The sequence below is a fragment of the Hemitrygon akajei genome, chromosome 10, assembly GCF_048418815.1.
Source record: "Hemitrygon akajei chromosome 10, sHemAka1.3, whole genome shotgun sequence".
Taxonomy (NCBI): Eukaryota; Metazoa; Chordata; class Chondrichthyes; order Myliobatiformes; family Dasyatidae; genus Hemitrygon; species Hemitrygon akajei.
Genome location: NC_133133.1, coordinates 126,529,956 through 126,548,630, shown reverse-complemented (window position 1 = coordinate 126,548,630; position 18,675 = coordinate 126,529,956). Strand labels below are relative to the sequence as shown.

Here is an 18,675-nt window from a genome sequence, read left to right as displayed (position 1 = left end):
AGTAGCAGCCCCTTCTGACCCAGTGAGCCCGCACTAGCCAATTATACTCATGACCAGTTCACTGACTAACCTGTACTTTGGTATGTGGGTGGAAGGCGGAGCCTCCAGAGGAAACCCGGGCTTTAACCACTTGCTTTCCTCCATCCGTTGCTCTCTGTAGGAGGAGCGGGATATGCACCAGAGGGGAAACATCAAAACCATAACTGACAAGCTCCTCTCCAGGTCCGAGGTCAATGTCGGTGGATTGAAGAGTCAGGTAATGGTGGATGATTTGGGTGTGTGGGACCACGTATGTTCAGTGAAGAAACGTGGGAGGTGGCTGTAAGACATTGGAGCAGAATTAGGCCATTTGGCTCATTGAGTCTGTCCTGCCATTCCATCACGGCTGATTTATTATCCCTCTCAACCCTATTCTCTTCGTAACCTTTGACACCCTTACATGAACCTATCTACCTCTGCTCTACATGTACATAATGACTTGGCCTCCACATTCACATGTGGCAATGAATTCCAAAATTTCATCTTCCTCTTGCTAAAGAAATCCCTTCTTGTCTCTGTTCTGAAGGGACATCCTTCTGTTCTGAAGCTGTGCCCCTGATCCCCTTCACATCTACTCTATCTATACCTTTCAATGCTTGGCAGGTTACAGTGAGCTCCCCCTCAATCTTCTAAACGTCAGCCCTCATGACTGCTGCATCCTTCAGTGAGATGGTGACCGTTGTGTGTGTAATTCTCTCTGCAAGTCTGTCGTTCTCACCAGTGAATGGACAGAGTGAAGCTTGGGCTGAGATACCTGGAGGATGGTGAATCCTTGGATGAGGAATTTTCTCCTCTTGGTTCTGCATGACTCCAGTCACAAGCAGACATGTGCGTGTGTGAAGGTGCACTTTATACATGTGTGATCAGTGAGATACACATATACTCTCCATTTTCCCAACACACACTCTTGCATATACTCACACACACCATCCTCTCAAAATATACAATCACATACACGTGCCCTCAACACCTCTCAACACGTGCCCACACCCAGTCTGATCTCTCAACACATACAGACTCTATCCTCTCAAAATACACAGACACACACACTCTTTCTCTCATGCACACTCGCTCTCTCACTTTCACACGCTCACACTCCATTCTCCCAACATACACACGCACACAAAATTTGGAATCTGACTGAATAAGTCAGGACTTTGGCAAACGACAAATTTTATATCATATAAGTCAGTGACAATTGATTCTGATAGAACAATGGACAACTTGATACTGTGGGAGTAATGGGAACCTTGTGTAATTTGAAAAGGCATTGCTTGTAGGTTCTTACTCCGACTGAAGGTGTGTGGTATGTAGGACCCTAAGGGTCTGTGTGGAGGCCCAGGTTGCAATTATTGTGGATCCTTAGTTTTATAAACGTAGAAAATAAAAGCTGGACATTTCTGTTGCACTGAACACACTGGTTGGCCTCAGTCAAGGTGTATGGACTGTTGGATACCACCCTGAAGAAGGAGATGGAGCAGATGTAGTAGTGCTAGGGTGAGATACAACAAAGTCCAGAGGTTCATTTAACCAGTGAGCACACTGCTCCACTGTCCTTGGTTCACACAGTGCTTCCAGACACTGTCTCTTGACCAGCAGTCAGCTCCCAGATCAGCAAGCACACGCAATCCAAAAGTCTGACCGTATACCTGCCCTGGTCAGTGGGAATCCTTCAGCCACATAATCCAAGGCTTGCCTCTAACCGTCAGCTTCTGTGGGTTTGTGTGTGTGTGTAAGAGTATGTGGTTGTGAGAGATGGAGAGAATGTGTGTCTGCAATCTTCAACCAGTTCTTCCCACTGTCGTTTGTTAAGCTGATCTTAAACAAAGTCATTGCTGGGTCAAAACATGGCAATAACTATTGTGCTAAATAAAATGCATGTTTGGGCTTCAAATCAGTTTGGAACAGCATATCCACAGTGGTGTATGCCACAGAGCAGAGTCCACAACTGGAATATGATATCCCTCTGGGAATTCAACTGTTGTATAAGTGTGACAGAAACATACAGATAGAATTTAAACAGGCTCCGGTGATGGAGGAGCAACACCTCATATTCCATCTAGGCAGCTTACAACCCGAGGATGTGAACATCGCATTTCTTTAACTTCCAGTAATTATTCACCCCACCCCCCCCTTTTCCATTACCCATTCTGGTTACCCTCTCACCCCTTCTCTTCTCCTCACCTGCCTATCACCTTCCTCTGATTCCCCTCCTCTTCCCCTTTCTCTCATAGTCCATTCTCCTCTCCCATTAGATTCCTTCTTCAACCCCTTACACCTTCCACCTATCACCTCCGAATCTCATTCCCCCTCCCCTATCCACCCACATTTCCAGTCCTGATGAAGGGTCTTGGCTTGAAGCATGGACTGTTAATTTCCCTCCAGCATTTTGTGTGTGTTGTTTGAGGTTTCCAGCATCTGCAGAATCCCTTGTGTTCTTGTATTTCCACCCCCTTTGGACTCAGGGTCTGGTGGAGGATTCCAGCCTGCAGACTCCCAGATATAGCGGCTCCCTGGATCGGAACAATGAAGAGCTGAGACCCCGAAGGAGAAGAATGATAGTCAGGTCAGCCCTTGACTGACAGAGCCAGCTGGAGGTGCCATGTGGCATCCTCTGGCATCTAATTCACATTAGAATGAGATGAAGATGAGAGGACACAACCTCCAGATTTGGAGGAGTAGACTTAGCACAGAGATGAAGAGAAACTGCTTTTCCCAGAGAGTAGTGAATCTGTGGAACTCTCTGCCCAGGGAAGCAGTGAGGCTACTTTGTTAAAAGTAATTAGAAAGGACATTTGGGTAGAAATTAGAAAGAGCAAAGAGTTTATCACTTTACTCGGGTTTTGTTACAGGCCTCTCGCAAATGACAGTGGGAGATAGAGGAGCAGCTATATAGGCAAATCACACAGAGGCGAAAGAGAAATAGTAATGGGGGATTTTAACTTCTCCGATTACCCTGGTTACTTAAGGTTGTCATAGCTGGAGGAGGTAATAGGAATAAGCTCCACCACCTATTAGCATGTGTCTCAAATAGCTTCTTACAACCAAGTCCATCTCCTGGCCTCCATGTGTGGCTTAGCTACTAAGTCCAGTGGAACCATTGCTACTAACAGGAGAAGGGGCAAAGGTGGGTTACTGGCATCTTAAAGCCAGTCGATTCAGGCAGATGGGGCTCGTCAGCCATGGTTGGCAGCTCATCTAGGAGAAGAAAATCTCTGGTCTCAAACCTGCCTTGCAGCTGTACTCACTCATGGGAAAGGTTCTGTGAGTAAACCCCAAGAAAAGTCCAGAGCTGGAGACCCTACGTTGAGTTCAAAGCTGACTGGCAATTCCTGTGATGCCGCTGGTGACAAGCTGTATTAGTCTCTGCTGTTCCTTTGAATTCATCTGCTGCAAGGGCAACAGCTTGCTCTCCATATTGTGGTGCTCTGGGCTTCTGTATCATGTAGACAATTTAAATGCAATATCCATGTTCGAGTCCAGCCAAGCCTCTAGGATTTCCTTAGTGCTTGGATAGGGTAGAATTTGTAAAGTACATCCAGAGAATTTTATTTTTGAGCCGATACAGAAATGGACCTACATGAGGAGGGCCTCTACTGGACATAATCTTGGGGAATGAATTTGGGCAAGTGGGGTAAGTGTCAGTGGGGGAGCAATTTGGGAAGAGCGATCATGATTCTGTAAGTTTCAAGATAGTTATGGAGAGGGATGAGGATTGTCTGCTTATTCGGTTCTAAGTTGGGGGAGAAGACCAATTTCAGTGCTTTTGACAGGACCTGGTAAAAGTAGATTGGGAGCTGCTTAATATCAACAGTGATAATAAATCAGATTCTGATTCCTTTCTATAGCGTGACCACACTAAAGTTGTATCAGGAATTCCCTACACTTGTACTCCGTACACCAGGTAACAAATGGAAATAGCTTTTATGCCTTCTTAAACTTCTTCTCTACCTGTGCCACCCCCTTCAAAGATGGAACAGGAGCAGGTTTCCAGCTAGGAGATGGATCACAGTAAAGATGGGTTAAAACAGTGGAACTGCAAGTAGTTTATAGAATGTACAACCCAAAATGGTGAAGTAATGTGGGACAGCAGAAAAAGGTTCTAAATTAGCAATGGAATTTTGGAAAGGTATTCTGGAATCTGGTGGAGATTTACATAAGGGAGGAGCGTTTGCAGAGGGGTGAGAATATTTAGTGAGTATTTGATAGGATGCCAAATAAAAGGTTGGTTGCAGTAAAAATACTTCAGAAGGCATCTATGGAATGCATTGAACAGAGACAAAATATTCATTGGAAAGAAGGCAGATTAGGATACACCAGATGTTTCCTGGGATGGTGTGAAATGGTGATGGCTCCTTCATCGATTCCCTGATGGTTCCTTCCTGGATGTATGCTGAAACCTGTTCCTTTTTTATCAGGGGTTACACAGAGGTACAAGATCAGTGGTACCAATGTCTGGCTAAAGTTTGAAAATGAGTAACAAGGAACGTTAGAGATGTGAAAGAATATGGATATGGGGACAGATCAGCAGTAAGTGACAGACAGTGGAGCACTAGGAAGTTGGTTGCTATGGAAAAATAATAGGAGGAAGTGTACCTATGTCATTGATGTTAGCAATGATGGGGATCTTGGTGGTTTCAAGAATAAAGAGAGTTCAAAAACACAAGAGATGCTACAGATGTTGGAAATCTTGAACAGCACACACAGAATGCGGAAGGAATTTAGCAAGTCAGGGAGACGTATGGAGGGGAATAAGCAGACGATGTTTCAAGCCGAGATCCTTCATCATGACTGATGAAATGTCTCACCCAAAGTACCGAGTGTTTAATTTCCTTCGGTAGATGCTGCCTGAGTTGCTGAGTTCCTTCAGCGTTTTGTGGAGAGCTGAGAGATATTGGAGGGAGTAAGAGTAGCAGAAGATGTAAAATATGCAAATGGAGTCTAGGGATATGTTGAAGGTGAGTTGTACCATACAACATGACTGAGTATAATTGGCTACTCAGCACTCAAGTCCTGAAGATGCCTTTACAACAAGGTGGTGGAGTCTTCTAAAGGAGCAGTTGATGCCTCTTGACCTGTAGTCACTGGAGTTTAGAAGAATGAAGGGGGATCTCACTGAAACCTACTGAAAAGCCTTGATAGAGTGGATGTGGAAAAGACGTTTCCAATAATGGAGGGTCTAGGATCAAAGGGCACAGCCTCAGAATACACGGACATTCCTTTAGAACAGAGATGATGAGGAAGTTTTTAAGCCAAAAGTTGGTGAACCTGTGGATTTCATTGCCACAGGTGGCTGTGGAGGGCGACATTGAGTACATTTAAAGCAGAAGTTAATGGGTTCTTGATTAGCAAGGGTGTTAAAGATTATGAGGAGAAGGCAGAAGAATGGGGTTGAGAGGGGTAATAAAACCAGCTGTGAATGAATGGTGGAGCAGACTCCAGAGGCCAGATGGCCTAATTCTGCTCTTATTATGGTCTTATTAATGTTGGGAAATGGCCAGAGAAAATGGTGCTCTGCAGGGTCATAATGGGAAAGGAGGTCTCGGAAATACTCAGCAGGTCAGGCAGCATTTGTGGAGGCAGAAAGGGCAGTAATGCTTCAACTTTTCATCACATTGTCAGTGTATGAAGTGTGCTTTTAGGATCGTGTTGTACCACTGGTCCATCAACAGATATCACAGATAGAGAAGAGTTCGAGTTATATGGTGTGGAAACAGCTCTCCAGCCCGACTCACCCCTGCCAACTAATGTGTCCTCCTGAGCTAGTCACACCTGCCTTCATTGGCCCATTTCCAACTGCACCAACCTTCACAAAACGCAGCTGGAGTACTCTGCACGCTGGAAGCTATAAACATTTACCAAAGTTCAGGGCTCTGAAGGAAGCAGTCACTTCCCAACCCTCAGCTCTTGGTCTGGTAGACTTCCACTCTTCAGAGAAGCAGAAGAGGTGTCAAGACAGCAGAAACTCAGTTTGGGTTTGAGGTCAAAACATAATATCAGAGCTTGGAGACCCTAGATAATGTAAGGTAACACTGGTAACCCCCTTTGGAATTTATCCAAACTTTGCAAGTTCATTTTGCTCCAGGAAGATTGATAAGGATGAGAGGTCTGCTGACTGTGAACCATTTCCTGAAGTACCTCTCAATGTGAATTACTCCTGTCAACTGGGTGTTAAAGCACCTTCTAAATCCCAAATCATCCTATTTTCAAACAAAGGCATCACATTTTTAAGTAAGTCTTAATTATCCCTTGTTTTGTTTTCTTGTGTTTGTCTTGCCTTGCTCTGTTTACCTTCTGCCCTCGTTGCTTGACTACTGTGCCGCTATCTTGCTCCCTGCCGTCCCTGACTGGATGTTTGCCAATGCACGCTCCCAGCCAAACTTTTCATCACAAGAGCGTCCCTACCTCAGGCAGAGGGACGAAACACAAACTCTTCACTGGAAGCAGGTAAAGGCACACCTCTACTCTTAAACCCATTGTACCAGCCTGTTCAATGGCACATTCACCCTCCCTGGGAGCGTGAACATATCAGCACTGGAAGTGCACTTAGTGAGATCCTTTAGCATGCAAACCCAAGCGAAGAGGATGTCATCTGAATGCGTTTGAACATTACCCGCAGCTCTTCATTGAACAGCAACCAGTAAATCATTCTCCGCTTCAGTTTTAGGACCTCAGTAGTGGCTGTAATGTTAATGATTTAATTGTACAGGCATGGGGAGGGGTGATGTACTGTACTCTGGGCATGCTGGAAGAAAGTGATAAGCTTAGACTGCCATGTAAAAAACTTGCTGATATATTGATGCTGTGAACTAGAGGGGGTTAGCCTGAAACACTAGTATCAACCTTTTTGACTTTACATACTCTGTCGTATTGATTGTTTTACTATTGTCTTGAAAAGCTTGTCTTGCATACTGTTCATACAGTTCAAATCAATACACAATGCATTGAGCTAGAATAAGGTAAAACAACAATGCAGAATTAAGTGTAACAGCTGCAGAGACAGTGCAGTTAGACGATAAGGTGGAAGATCAAACAAGGAACAGTATTTTTTCCTATTTATTTGCTGTTTACTTATCAATCTATCCATTCCATTCGTGCTCTTGGAGCTGCACCACCCAGCAACTCCCAATTTAAACCTGATCACAGGACAATTTATAATAACCGTATAACCTGACAACTGGAATGCATTTGGACTATGGGAGGAAACTGGAGCACCTAGAGGAAACCCACACAGTCACAGAAGAATGGACAAACTCCTTACAGACAGTGGCAGGATATGAACCCGGGTTGCTGGTTTTGTAAAACATTGTGCTAACCGTGCCGCTATAGATACTGAGGCCAAAAGTCCATCTTATTGTACAAGAGGTCCATTCAGGAATCTGATTACGATGGGATAGAAGTTGTCCTTTACCCTGGTGGTATGGGCTTTCAGGGTTTTGTATCTTCTGCCTGATGGGAGTGGGGAGAAGAGGTGAAAGTGGAAACGTGCACTAGGTATTCTTGTCCATTCCTGCGTCCTGCACCATCAGGAGTACAGAGGGTGAGGAGTAATTGGTCTGACTTGCTGCCACTCTGTATCGGCAGCAGACTGAGTATTACTGTTGCCTAATGCCTGTTTTCTCTCCTCATCTTTCTGACCTAAGAGAAGAGACATGCAGCAGTTACAAGTTATTCCCAGGAAGATTGTAATGCTTCCCTGGCCAGTTCCGGGCCCACTCCGTTGCAGACAGGTGATGTCACTACATGGCGGTACTAGTTCACCTGCTTGTTTCCGGCTTTTGCTCGTGACCTGTGGTCCTGCTCGCAATTCCCCTCCTCACTGCTTCCCGTGGGTCTCCTTGCTTTTCAGATTTAAAATTCAACTTTATTTTGTCATGTGTACATCAAACATACAGTGATTGCGTCATTTGCATTAGCAACCAAAACACCCGTGGGTGTGCTGGGGGCAGCCCACAAGTGTCACCACACACTCCGGCACAAATGTAGCATGCTCACAATGCCTAGCAGAACAACATCGAACACAACAACAGCAAAACAAGTCCCATTCCTCCTTCCCACCTGTGCACATACACAGGTCTCAATCCCAGGACAGGCCTCCAGCCGACTAAAGTTTGCAGACAACAGACTCGCAGAAATTTGTTTTATTGTCTGACCTAGGGAATTCTTCAGCCCTTACCGCCTCTGGAGAACCCCACTCTAACCTTCATGACGATCTGTGTGTCAGTTGAATGGCTTTTACCTTGTTGATCCCGCGGCACGCTCTGCATCTGACACTGTTGCACAGCCCCACTCCTGCTGCCAGAGGAGTGGCCCGTGCACAGTTTACCCCCGGGAGTGTCAGATGGGCAGCATGCAAGAAGCTTCTAACCCTTCCCTAGAAGTGTTAAATGGGTCATTGTCGAGAGAGGTCTCTGTTTCTAACTGACTGTTAACACGCCGCGGTCTGTATCAGGTGGTGGGGTTAGGGCGATCTGCACCAAGTTCTGCCGCACGTCATCTGGGAATGTGCGTTGGTGCAGAGGGAGCATCCATCGAGCGCACACTGACCTGAAGTGACCTCTCCTGCACAGCCCAGCACAAGCAGTGTCTGCACCAGATGCAATGTCCAGTGATATTTCCCAGCTGGAAACTCCAGTCCTGTGGGCAGTGGAGTCCAAGCCGCTCTCTCCTTTCCTCGATGCTCAGACCATTTGCCACACTTCCATGTGCTTTGCCTATCCCTGCGGCTTTACCCCCGTGATGAGTATTTGACCATCTTCCTCTGTTCTTCAGGTTGAGGGTGAGGCAGCAGACACACAGCAGGTTGCCGAGCAGACCCCTGTGTCTCTCCCTGTAGAATCCCTCAGTGATCTCCGGCAGGTACAGGCAGCATGTCTCTGCTCAGTATAGCTCGATGGCTTTGTCACTTAGTGCTGCCTCATAACAGCATGGAGTGAGTAAATGCACGCACTCGGTTGTGTGTTACAGGTGCTAGATATCACACTGACCTTTGTGTGTTGTAATGAATGTTTGCCGCACTTTAAAGCTCTTCCATAAAACAGGTATGTGCCATGCACTCGCTAGCTGTGTGGCAGTGGTCATGACTCAGCTGTTGTTCTGACCCCAATGGTCACACTGACTGTCCTCCACTACAGGGGTGGTCTATCGCACCCGTGCTTATATGTCACATAGATTGTGGCTTCTGTTACGGGAGTCTTGTATTCAACGTTCAGAGTAAATTCATTATCAAAGTACATCTATGTCCCCATTTACAATTCTGAGATCCATTTTCTGCTGTGCAATTGTAAATACAAGAAACACAATAGAATCTATGAAAGGCCACATCGAAAAGGAATGACACCAACCAATATGCAAAAAAAACAATAGAATGTGGAAATACAAAGAGAAATGATAATAATTATTATAAATAGCAGTAAATATGGAGAACATGAGATGAAAAGTCCTTGAAAATGATGTCAGTTCAGTGGGAACATTTCAGTGATGGGTGAGTGAAGTTTCCCCTCTGTTTCAAGACCCTAAGTTTTGGGGGGTAATAACTTCCTGAAACTGGTGGTGCAGGTCCTGAGGCTCTTTTGGATGACAGCAGTGCAGAGAGCGTGGCCTGGATGGTGATGGTCCTTGATGATGGCTGCTGCTTCCCTGCAACTACGTTGCGTGTAGATGTGCTCAATAGTGGGGAGGGCTTTACCCATGGTGGACTGGACTGTATCCACTACTTGTAAGCTTTCCCAGACAAGGGCATTGGTGTATTCATTCTAAGTCGTGATTCAATAAGTCAACGTATTCTCCGCCACAGATCTGTAGAAGTTGGTCAAAGTTGTTGATGTCATGCAAACTTCTAAAGAACTAGAGGTGCTGCCATGTTTTCTTTGTAATGGCACCTGAACGCTGGATCCTCTGAAATTTAAAGTTGCCGAACTCTCCAACTCTGATCACCTAATGAGGACTGGTCATGGACCTCCAGATTCCTCCTGCTTAATTCAGTAAATATTTCCTTGGTCTTGCTGACATTAACAAGGGGTGGTTATTGTGGCACCAGCCTTGATTGGGCCAATGATAGCGGTGTCATCGACAAACTTCAATATGACATTGGAGCTGTACTTAGCTTCACAGTCATTGGTATAAAGTGAGTAGAGCAGGCTTGTGGTGAACCGGTGCTGATGGGGATTGTGGAAGGGGATGTTGTTGCCAGTCCAAACTGACTGTTGTCTGCAAGTGAGAAAATTGAGAATCCAGTTGCACAAGGAAGTATTGAGGCCTAGAATTTGAAGTTTATTGATATTTTTGAGGGGATGATGTCATTGATGAAGAGCATCCTGATGAATGCATCTTTGTGTCCAGATGTTCTGAGATTGAGTGAAGAGCCAGTGAAATGGCATCTGCTGTGGTCCTGCTGTGACAGTAGGCGAACTGGTATCGTTCCAGGTCTCTTCTCAGGGAGGATTTAATATGCTCCATCAACAAGCTCTCAAAGCACTTCATCAGAGTGGATGTAAGTGCTTCTGGACGATAGTTGTTGAGGCAAGTTATCACGTTGTTTTTAGCACTGGTATAATTGAAACTTGCTTAAAGCAGGTGGGTCCCTTTCACTGCTGAAGCAAGAGGTGAGGGATATCGGTGATCACTCCAGACAGATGATCAGCTCAGGTGTTACACAAACCCTTCTGTGTTACACACGCTGTTCCAAATTACAGGGGTCATTTGTTGCACACTATTCTGTGTAATAGGCATAATGTGTCACCCTAATTTATGTTACAGGGTTCATATGTTACCTTGCTCTGTGATACAGGGGTCACGTGTTACACACACTGCTCCATGATACATGCCTTGCATTAGACATGCTGTTCTCTGTTACAGGCATCATGTATTACACACTCACTGTAACATTGCAGGAGTTGTGTTCCTAAACTGTACTACAGAAGGGAGGCATGTGTCTCAGTCCCTATTTCACATTATGGGGTTGTGTGAAAATCATAAATACTGCAGATGCTGGGTATGTTAAAACACAACATGCAGGAAAGACTCGGCAGGGCCAGAACGCGTGACACTACTCTGTGTTTCAGAATGTTAGTTGTTGGTCAGTTTATCATTGCTGATCGTTGTGCTTTGATTTTGCTCCTTGGTGTTTGTGATGTTGTGCTGTGTACCTCTGGCACTGCCCAGCAGCCTGAGCTGCCTGTGTTACTCAGCTCTGTGTATGGGATGTCCTGCTGGACTCTACGAGTTGCACTCACGATTCTGTGTTCATTTGCCCCCGGTTTCTCACCTACACCTTTACCCTTCCTGTCACAGACTCCTGATATAACCCAGACAAACTGCTGGAGGAACCCAGCAGGCTGGGCAACGTCTGTTGAGAAAAGTACAGTCAACGTTTTGGCTGAGTCGTGTTGAAAGATCTCGGCCTGAAACATGGACTGCATTTCTTTCCATAGATGCAGCCTGGCCTGCCGAGTCCCTCCAGCATTTTGTGTGTTCCTTGGATTTCCAGCATCTGCAGATTTTCTCTTTGTGACAAACTCCTGATGCCTGACGGAAAGACCGTGTATGGCACTGACACGGGCAAAACCAAACCCAAGTGACCTCCCCCAATCCTCCTCACTGGTCCCTGGGGATCTGCTGCTTGCATTGACTTGTCGAGCAGCATCCCAACACTGTTGCCCAAGCCCTGGATTCCTTGCCAGTCGTGTCAGGCCCATCAATGATGGGGAGTCCCCAGCCAAGCACAGTGGTAAGGTCACACGAATTAATCTGCAGATGCTGGAAATAAAAAACACAAAATGCTGGCAGAACTCAGCAGGCCAGACAGCATCTATGGGAGGAGGTAGTGACGAAGTTTCGGGCCGAAACCCTTCATCAGGAGTGGGCCAGTGGTAAGGTCAGCTTGGCCAAGGGCTGCAGGACTGTGTTGTGTGAGAACCTGATGCTCCACTATCTGCTTCAACAATCAGTTGGAGGTCAGAGGCAGCACGACGTTCTGTAAACCCAATGGCTTAGTATATTTGGTGAAAGTGGAAACGTGCACTGGGTATTCTTGTCCATTCCTGCGTCCTGCACCATCAGGAGTACAGAGGGTGAGGAGTAATTGGTCTGACTTGCTGCCACTCTGTATCGGCAGCAGACTGAGTATTACTGTTGCCTAATGCCTGTTTTCTCTCATCTTTCTGACCTAAGAGAAGAGACATGCAGCAGTTACAAGTTATTCCCAGGAAGATTGTAATGCTTCCCTGGCCAGTTCCGGGCCCACTCCGTTGCAGACAGGTGATGTCACTACATGGCGGTACTAGTTCACCTGCTTGTTTCCGGCTTTTGCTCGTGACCTGTGGTCCTGCTCGCAATTCCCCTCCTCACTGCTTCCCATGGGTCTCCTTGCTTTTCAGATTTAAAATTCAACTTTATTTTGTCATGTGTACATCAAACATACAGTGATTGGTCATTTGCATTAACACCCGTAGGTGTGCTGGGGGCAGCCCACAAGTGTCACCACACACTCCGGCACAAATGTAGCATGCTCACAATGCCTAGCAGAACAACATCGAACACAACAACAGCAAAACAAGCCCCGTTCCTCCTCCCACCTGTGCACATACACAGGTCTCAAACCCAGGACAGGCCTCCAGCCGACTCAGGTTTGCAGACAACAGGCTTTGATTTTTCAAATATCCAGTCAAACTCCATTCAAACATTTCAAAGTCCAGTCCTGCCCCTCTCTCCTTTGCTCAATGCTCAGACCATTTGCCACACTTCCATGTGCTTTGCCTGTCCTTGCGGCTTTACCCCCCGTGGTTAGTATTTGACCATCTTCCTCTGTTCTTCAGGTTGAGGGTGAGGCAGCAGACACACAGCAGGTTGCCGAGCAGACCCCTGTGTCTCTCCCTGTAGAATCCCTCAGTGATCTCCGGCAGGTACAGGCAGCATGTCTCTGCTCAGTATAGCTCGATGGCTTTGTCACTTAGTGCCGCCTCATAACAGCATGGAGTGAGTAAATGCACGCACTCGGTTGTGTGTTACAGGTGCTAGATATCACACTGACCTTTGTGTGTTGCAATGAATGTTTGCCGCACTTTAAAGCTCTTCCATAAAACGGGTATGTGCCGTGCACTTGCTAGCTGTGTGGCAGTGGTCATGACTCAGCTGTTGTTCTGACCCCAGTGGTCATACCGACTGTCCTCTACTACAGGGGTGGTCTCTCGCACACGTGCTTATATGTCACGTAGATTGTGGCTTCTGTTATGGGAGTCTTGTATTCAACGTTCAGAGTAAATTCATTATCAAAGTACATCTATGTCCCCATTTACAATTCTGAGATCCATTTTCTGCTGTGCAATTGTAAATACAGGAAACACAATAGAATCTATGAAAGGCCACATCGAACAGGAATGACACCAACCAATATGCAAAAAAAACAATAGAATGTGGAAATACAAAGAGAAATGATAATTATTATTATAAATAGCAGTAAATATGGAGAACATGAGATGAAAAGTCCTTGAAAATGATGTCAGTTCAGTGGGAACATTTCAGTGATGGGTGAGTGAAGTTTCCCCTCTGTTTCAAGACCCTAAGTTTTGGGGGGTAATAACTTCCTGAAACTGCTGGTGCAGGTCCTGAGGCTCTTTTGGATGACAGCAGTGCAGAGAGCGTGGCCTGGATGGTGGTGGTCCTTGATGATGGATACTGCTTTCCTGCAACTACGTTGCGTGTAGATGTGCTCAATAGTGGGGAGGGCTTTACCCATGGTGGACTGGACTGTATCCACTACTTGTATGCTTTCCCAGACAAGGATATTGGTGTTTTCCTACTAAGTCATGATTCAATCAGTCATCCTATTCTCCGCCACAGATCTGTAGAAGTTGGTCAAAGTTGTTGATGTCATGCAAACTTCTAAAGAACTAGAGGTGCTGCCATGTTTTCTTTGTAATGGCACCTGAACGCTGGATCCTCTGAAATTTTAAAGTTGCCGAACTCTCCAACTCTGATCACCTAATGAGGACTGGTCATGGACCTCCAGATTCCTCCTGCTTAATTCAGTAAATATTTCCTTGGTCTTGCTGACATTAACAAGGGGTGGTTATTGTGGCACCAGCCTTGATTGGGCCAATGATAGCGGTGTCATCGACAAACTTCAATATGACATTGGAGCTGTACTTAGCTTCACAGTCATTGGTATAAAGTGAGTAGAGCAGGCTTGTGGTGAACCGGTGCTGATGGGGATTGTGGAAGGGGATGTTGTTGCCAGTCCAAACTGACAGTTGTCTGCAAGTGAGAAAATTGAGAATCCAGTTGCACAAGGAAGTATTGAGGCCTAGAATTTGAAGTTTATTGATATTTTTGAGGGGATGATGTCATTGATGAAGAGCATCCTGATGAATGCATCTTTGTGTCCAGATGTTCTGAGATTGAGTGAAGAGCCAGTGAAATGGCATCTGCTGTGGTCCTGCTGTGACAGTAGGCGAACTGGTATCGTTCCAGGTCTCTTCTCAGGGAGGATTTAATATGCTCCATCAACAAGCTCTCAAAACACTTCATCAGAGTGGATGTAAGTGCTTCTGGACGATAGTTGTTGAGGCAAGTTATCACGTTGTTTTTAGCACCGGTATAATTGAAACTTGCTTAAAGCAGGTGGGTCCCTTTCACTGCTGAAGCAAGAGGTGAGGGATATCGGTGATCACTCCAGACAGTTGATCAGCTCAGGTGTTACACAAACCCTTCTGTGTTACACACGCTGTTCCAAATTACAGGGGTCATTTGTTGCACACTATTCTGTGTAACAGGCATAATGTGTCACACTAATTTATGTTACAGGGTTCATATGTTACCCTGTTCTGTGTTACAGGGGTCACGTGCTACCTTGCTGTGTTTTTACAGGGTCACATGCTACATTTTTCTCTGTAAAAGGGGTCATATGATACAGGGGTCACGTGTTGCATTGTTCTGTCCTATAAGGGTCATGTGTTACACACACTGCTCCATGATACACGCCTTATATTACACATGCTGTTGTCTGCTACAGGCATCATGTGTCACACACTCACTGTATCGTTACAGGAGTTGTGTTCCTAAACTGTACTACACAAGGGAGGCATGTGTCTCAGTCACTATTTCGCATTACGAGGGTTGTGTGAAAGTCTTAAGTACTGTAGATGCTGGAAATGTTAAAACAGAGGAAATACTGGAAAGACTCAGCAGGGCCGGATCGCGTGACACTGCTCTGTGTTTCAGAATGTTAGTTGTTGGTCAGCTTATCATTGCTGATCGTTGTGCTTTGATTTTGCTCCTTGGTGTTTGTGATGTTGTGCTGTGTACCTCTGGCACTGCCCAGCAGCCTGAGCTGCCTGTGTTACTCAGCTCTGTGTATGGGATGTCCCAGTGGACTTTGCAGATTGCACTCATCATTCTGTGTTCATTTGCCTCTGGTTTCTCACTTACTCCTTTACCCTTCTTGTCACAGACTCCTGATACAACACAGACAAGATGCTGGAGGAACTCAGCAGGCCAGGCAGCATCTATTAAGAAAAGCAAAATCAATGCTTTGACTGAGTCCTGTTGAAGGGTCTCGGCCTGTAACATTGACTGCATTTTTTTCCATAGGTGCTGTCTGGCCTGCCAAGTTGCTCCAGCTTTTTGTGTGTTGTCCTTGGATTTCACTGACCTGAAGTGACCTCTCCTGCACAGCCCAGCACAAGCAGTGTCTGCACCAGATGCAATGTCCAGTGATATTTCCCAGCTGGAAACTCCAGTCCTGTGGGCAGTGGAGTCCAAGCCCCTCTCTCCTTTCCTCGATGCTCAGACCATTTGCCACACTTCCATGTGCTTTACCCCCGTGATGAATATTTGACCATCTTCCTCTGTTCTTCAGGTTGAGGGTGAGGCAGCAGACACACAGCAGGTTGCCGAGCAGACCCCTGTGTCTCTCCCTGTAGAATCCCTCAGTGATCTCCGGCAGGTACAGGCAGCATGTCTCTGCTCAGTATCGCTCGATGGCTTTGTCACTTAGTGCCGCCTCATAACAGCATGGAGTGAGTAAATGCACGCACTCGGTTGTGTGTTACAGGTGCTAGATATCACACTGACTTTTGTGTGTTGCAATGAATGTTTTCTGCACTTGATCAGTTTAAACGCTCTTCCGTGAAACAGGTATGTGCCGTGCACTGGCTGGCTGTGTGGCTGTGGTCGTGACTCAGCCGTTGTTCTGACCCCAATGGTCACACTGACTGTCCTCCATCACAGGGTTGATCTATCACACAAATGGTTCTGTGTAGTGATGTCTTATTTACAGGAATCTTGTCTTCAAGCTCAAAGTAATTTTATTATCAAAGTTCATTTGTGTCACCATATACGATCCTGAGATCCATTTGCTGCTGAGCAACCGTAGTAATTACAAGAAGCGCAAGAGAATCAGTGAAAGACCGCAACAAACAGGACAGACAAGCAATGTGAAAATACAAAACGGAATAAAGAGTAATAATAATAAAAAACAAACAATAAATATTAAGTATATGAGATGAAGAGGCTTTGAAAATGAGTCCAGTTCAGTGATAGATGAGTGAAGTTATTCCCTCTTATTCATTCAAGAGCCTAATGGTTGAGGGGTAATAGCTGTTCCTGTGTGGGCCCTCGGGCTCCTGTATCTTTCTGATGGTAGCAGCGAGAAGATCCGGATGGTCGGCTCCTTGATGGATGGCTCCTTTCCTGGAACAATATTATGTGCAGATGTGCTCAATGGCGGTGAGGACTTTACCCGTGAGGGACTGGGCTGTATCCATTATTTTTGTAGGTTTTTCTATACAAGGGCATTGGTAGTTCCATATCAGGCGGTGATGCAACCAGTCAATATCCCTCCACCACACATCTATAGAAGTTTGCCAAAGTTTTAGATGACCTGGGAATCTTCACAAACTTTTAAGAAAGTAGGGGTGATGCAGTGCTTTCTTTGTAATACCACTTGCATGCTGGACCCAGGACAGATCCTCTGAAATGATAATACCAAGAAATTCAAAGTTGCTGACCCTCCCCACCTCTGACCCCTTGGTGAGGGCTGGCTCATGGACCTCCTGCTTCCTCCTCCTGAAGTACATAATCAGTTCCTTGGTTTGCTGACATTGAGTAAGAGATTATTGTGGTGACACTGCTCAGCCAGATTCACAATCTTCCTGCTAAATACTGAATTGTCACCACCCTTGAATCTGCTGGCAACAGTGGTATCGTCAACAAACTTGTATATGGCATTAAAGCTGTGCTTAGCCTGACAGTCATGAGTAGAAAGCAAGTAGAGCAGGGGACTAAGCACACAGCCTCGTGGTGCATCTGCGCTGAGGGAGATTGTGAGGGAAATGTTGCCAATCGGAACTGACTAGGGTCTGCAAGTGAGGAAATCAAAGATCCGATTGCACAAGGACGTATTGAGACTTGGGATTTGAAGCTTATTGATTAGTTTTGAAGGGGAAATAGTATTGAATGCCGAGCTGTATTCAATGAAGAGCATCGTTATGTATTCCAGGATTGAGTGAAGAACCAATGAAATGCCATGTTTTGCACCTGTTACTCCAGTAGAGAAATTGGAGTGGATCCAAGACACTTCTCAGGCAGGAATTGATATGTTCCATCACCGTGGATGTAAGTGCTGCAGGACGATAGTCATTGAAGCAGGTTATTGTGTTCTTCTTAGGCACTGGACTGCTGAAATTAGAGGTTAAAGATATCGGTGAACACTCCAGCCAGCTGATCACAGGCTGTTTGTGTTACAGGCATTGTGTGTTGCATGTGCTGGTACATGTAACAGGCATCATGTGTCACACTGTTTTGTGTTACAGGGGTCACGTGTTACACACACAGCTCCATGATACACGCCTTATATTACACATGCTGTTCTCTGTTACAGGCATCATGTGTTGCACACTCACTGTAATGTTACAGGAGTTGTTCCCAAAACTGTACTACAGACGGGAGGCATTATAGATGCTGGAAATGTTAAAACAGAAGGAATACAGGAAAGACTGAGCAGGGCTGGATCGCGTGACACTGCTCTGTGTTTCAGAATGTTAGTTGTTGATCAGGTTTATCATTGCTGATCGTTGTGCTTTGATTTTGCTCCTTGGTGTTTGTCATGTTGTGCTGTGTACCTCTGGCACTGCCCAGCAGCCTGAGCTGCCTGTGTTACTCAGCTCTGTGTATGGGATGTCCTGCTGGACTCTACGAGTTGCACTCACGATTCTGTGTTCATTTGCTCCCGGTTTCTCACCCACACCTTTGCCCATCCTGTCACAGACTCCTGATATAACCCAGACAAAATGCTGGAGGAACTCAGCTAGCCAGACAGCATCTATGGAAATAATGTACTTTTTTCCATAGATGCAGCCTGGCCTGCCGAGTCCCTCCAGCATTTTGTGTGTTCCTTGGATTTCCAGCATCTGCAGATTTTCTCTTTGTGACAGACTCCTGATGCCTGACAGAAAGACCGTGTATGGCACTGACACGAGCAAAACCAAACCCAAGTGACCTCCCCCAATCCTCCTCACTGGTCCCTGGGGATCTGCTGCTTGCATTGACTTGTCGAGCAGCATCCCAACACAATTGCCCAAGCCCTGGATTCCTTGCCAGTCGTGTCAGACCCAGCAATGATGGGGAGTCCCCAGCCAA

At 45.9% G+C, this 18,675-nt stretch overlaps 1 protein-coding gene across 2 annotated transcripts in view; it reads left to right on the top strand.

The window, feature by feature from the left end:
- The window catches only part of LOC140734658 (protein-methionine sulfoxide oxidase mical3a-like), a 285,450-nt gene that overhangs the window by 153,129 nt on the left and 113,646 nt on the right, over nt 1–18,675 (top strand). The window contains exons 15-20 of one of the 2 annotated variants that reach the window (XM_073058913.1): nt 161–256; nt 7,683–7,769; nt 8,812–8,898; nt 12,211–12,297; nt 12,855–12,941; nt 15,896–15,982. In XM_073058913.1, the coding sequence (XP_072915014.1) occupies nt 161–256; nt 7,683–7,769; nt 8,812–8,898; nt 12,211–12,297; nt 12,855–12,941; nt 15,896–15,982 (531 nt within the window). Of the gene's footprint in view, nt 1–160; nt 257–7,682; nt 7,770–8,811; nt 8,899–12,210; nt 12,298–12,854; nt 12,987–15,895; nt 15,983–18,675 lie in introns of those variants that run through there. The other variant, XM_073058912.1, reaches the window with a different exon arrangement.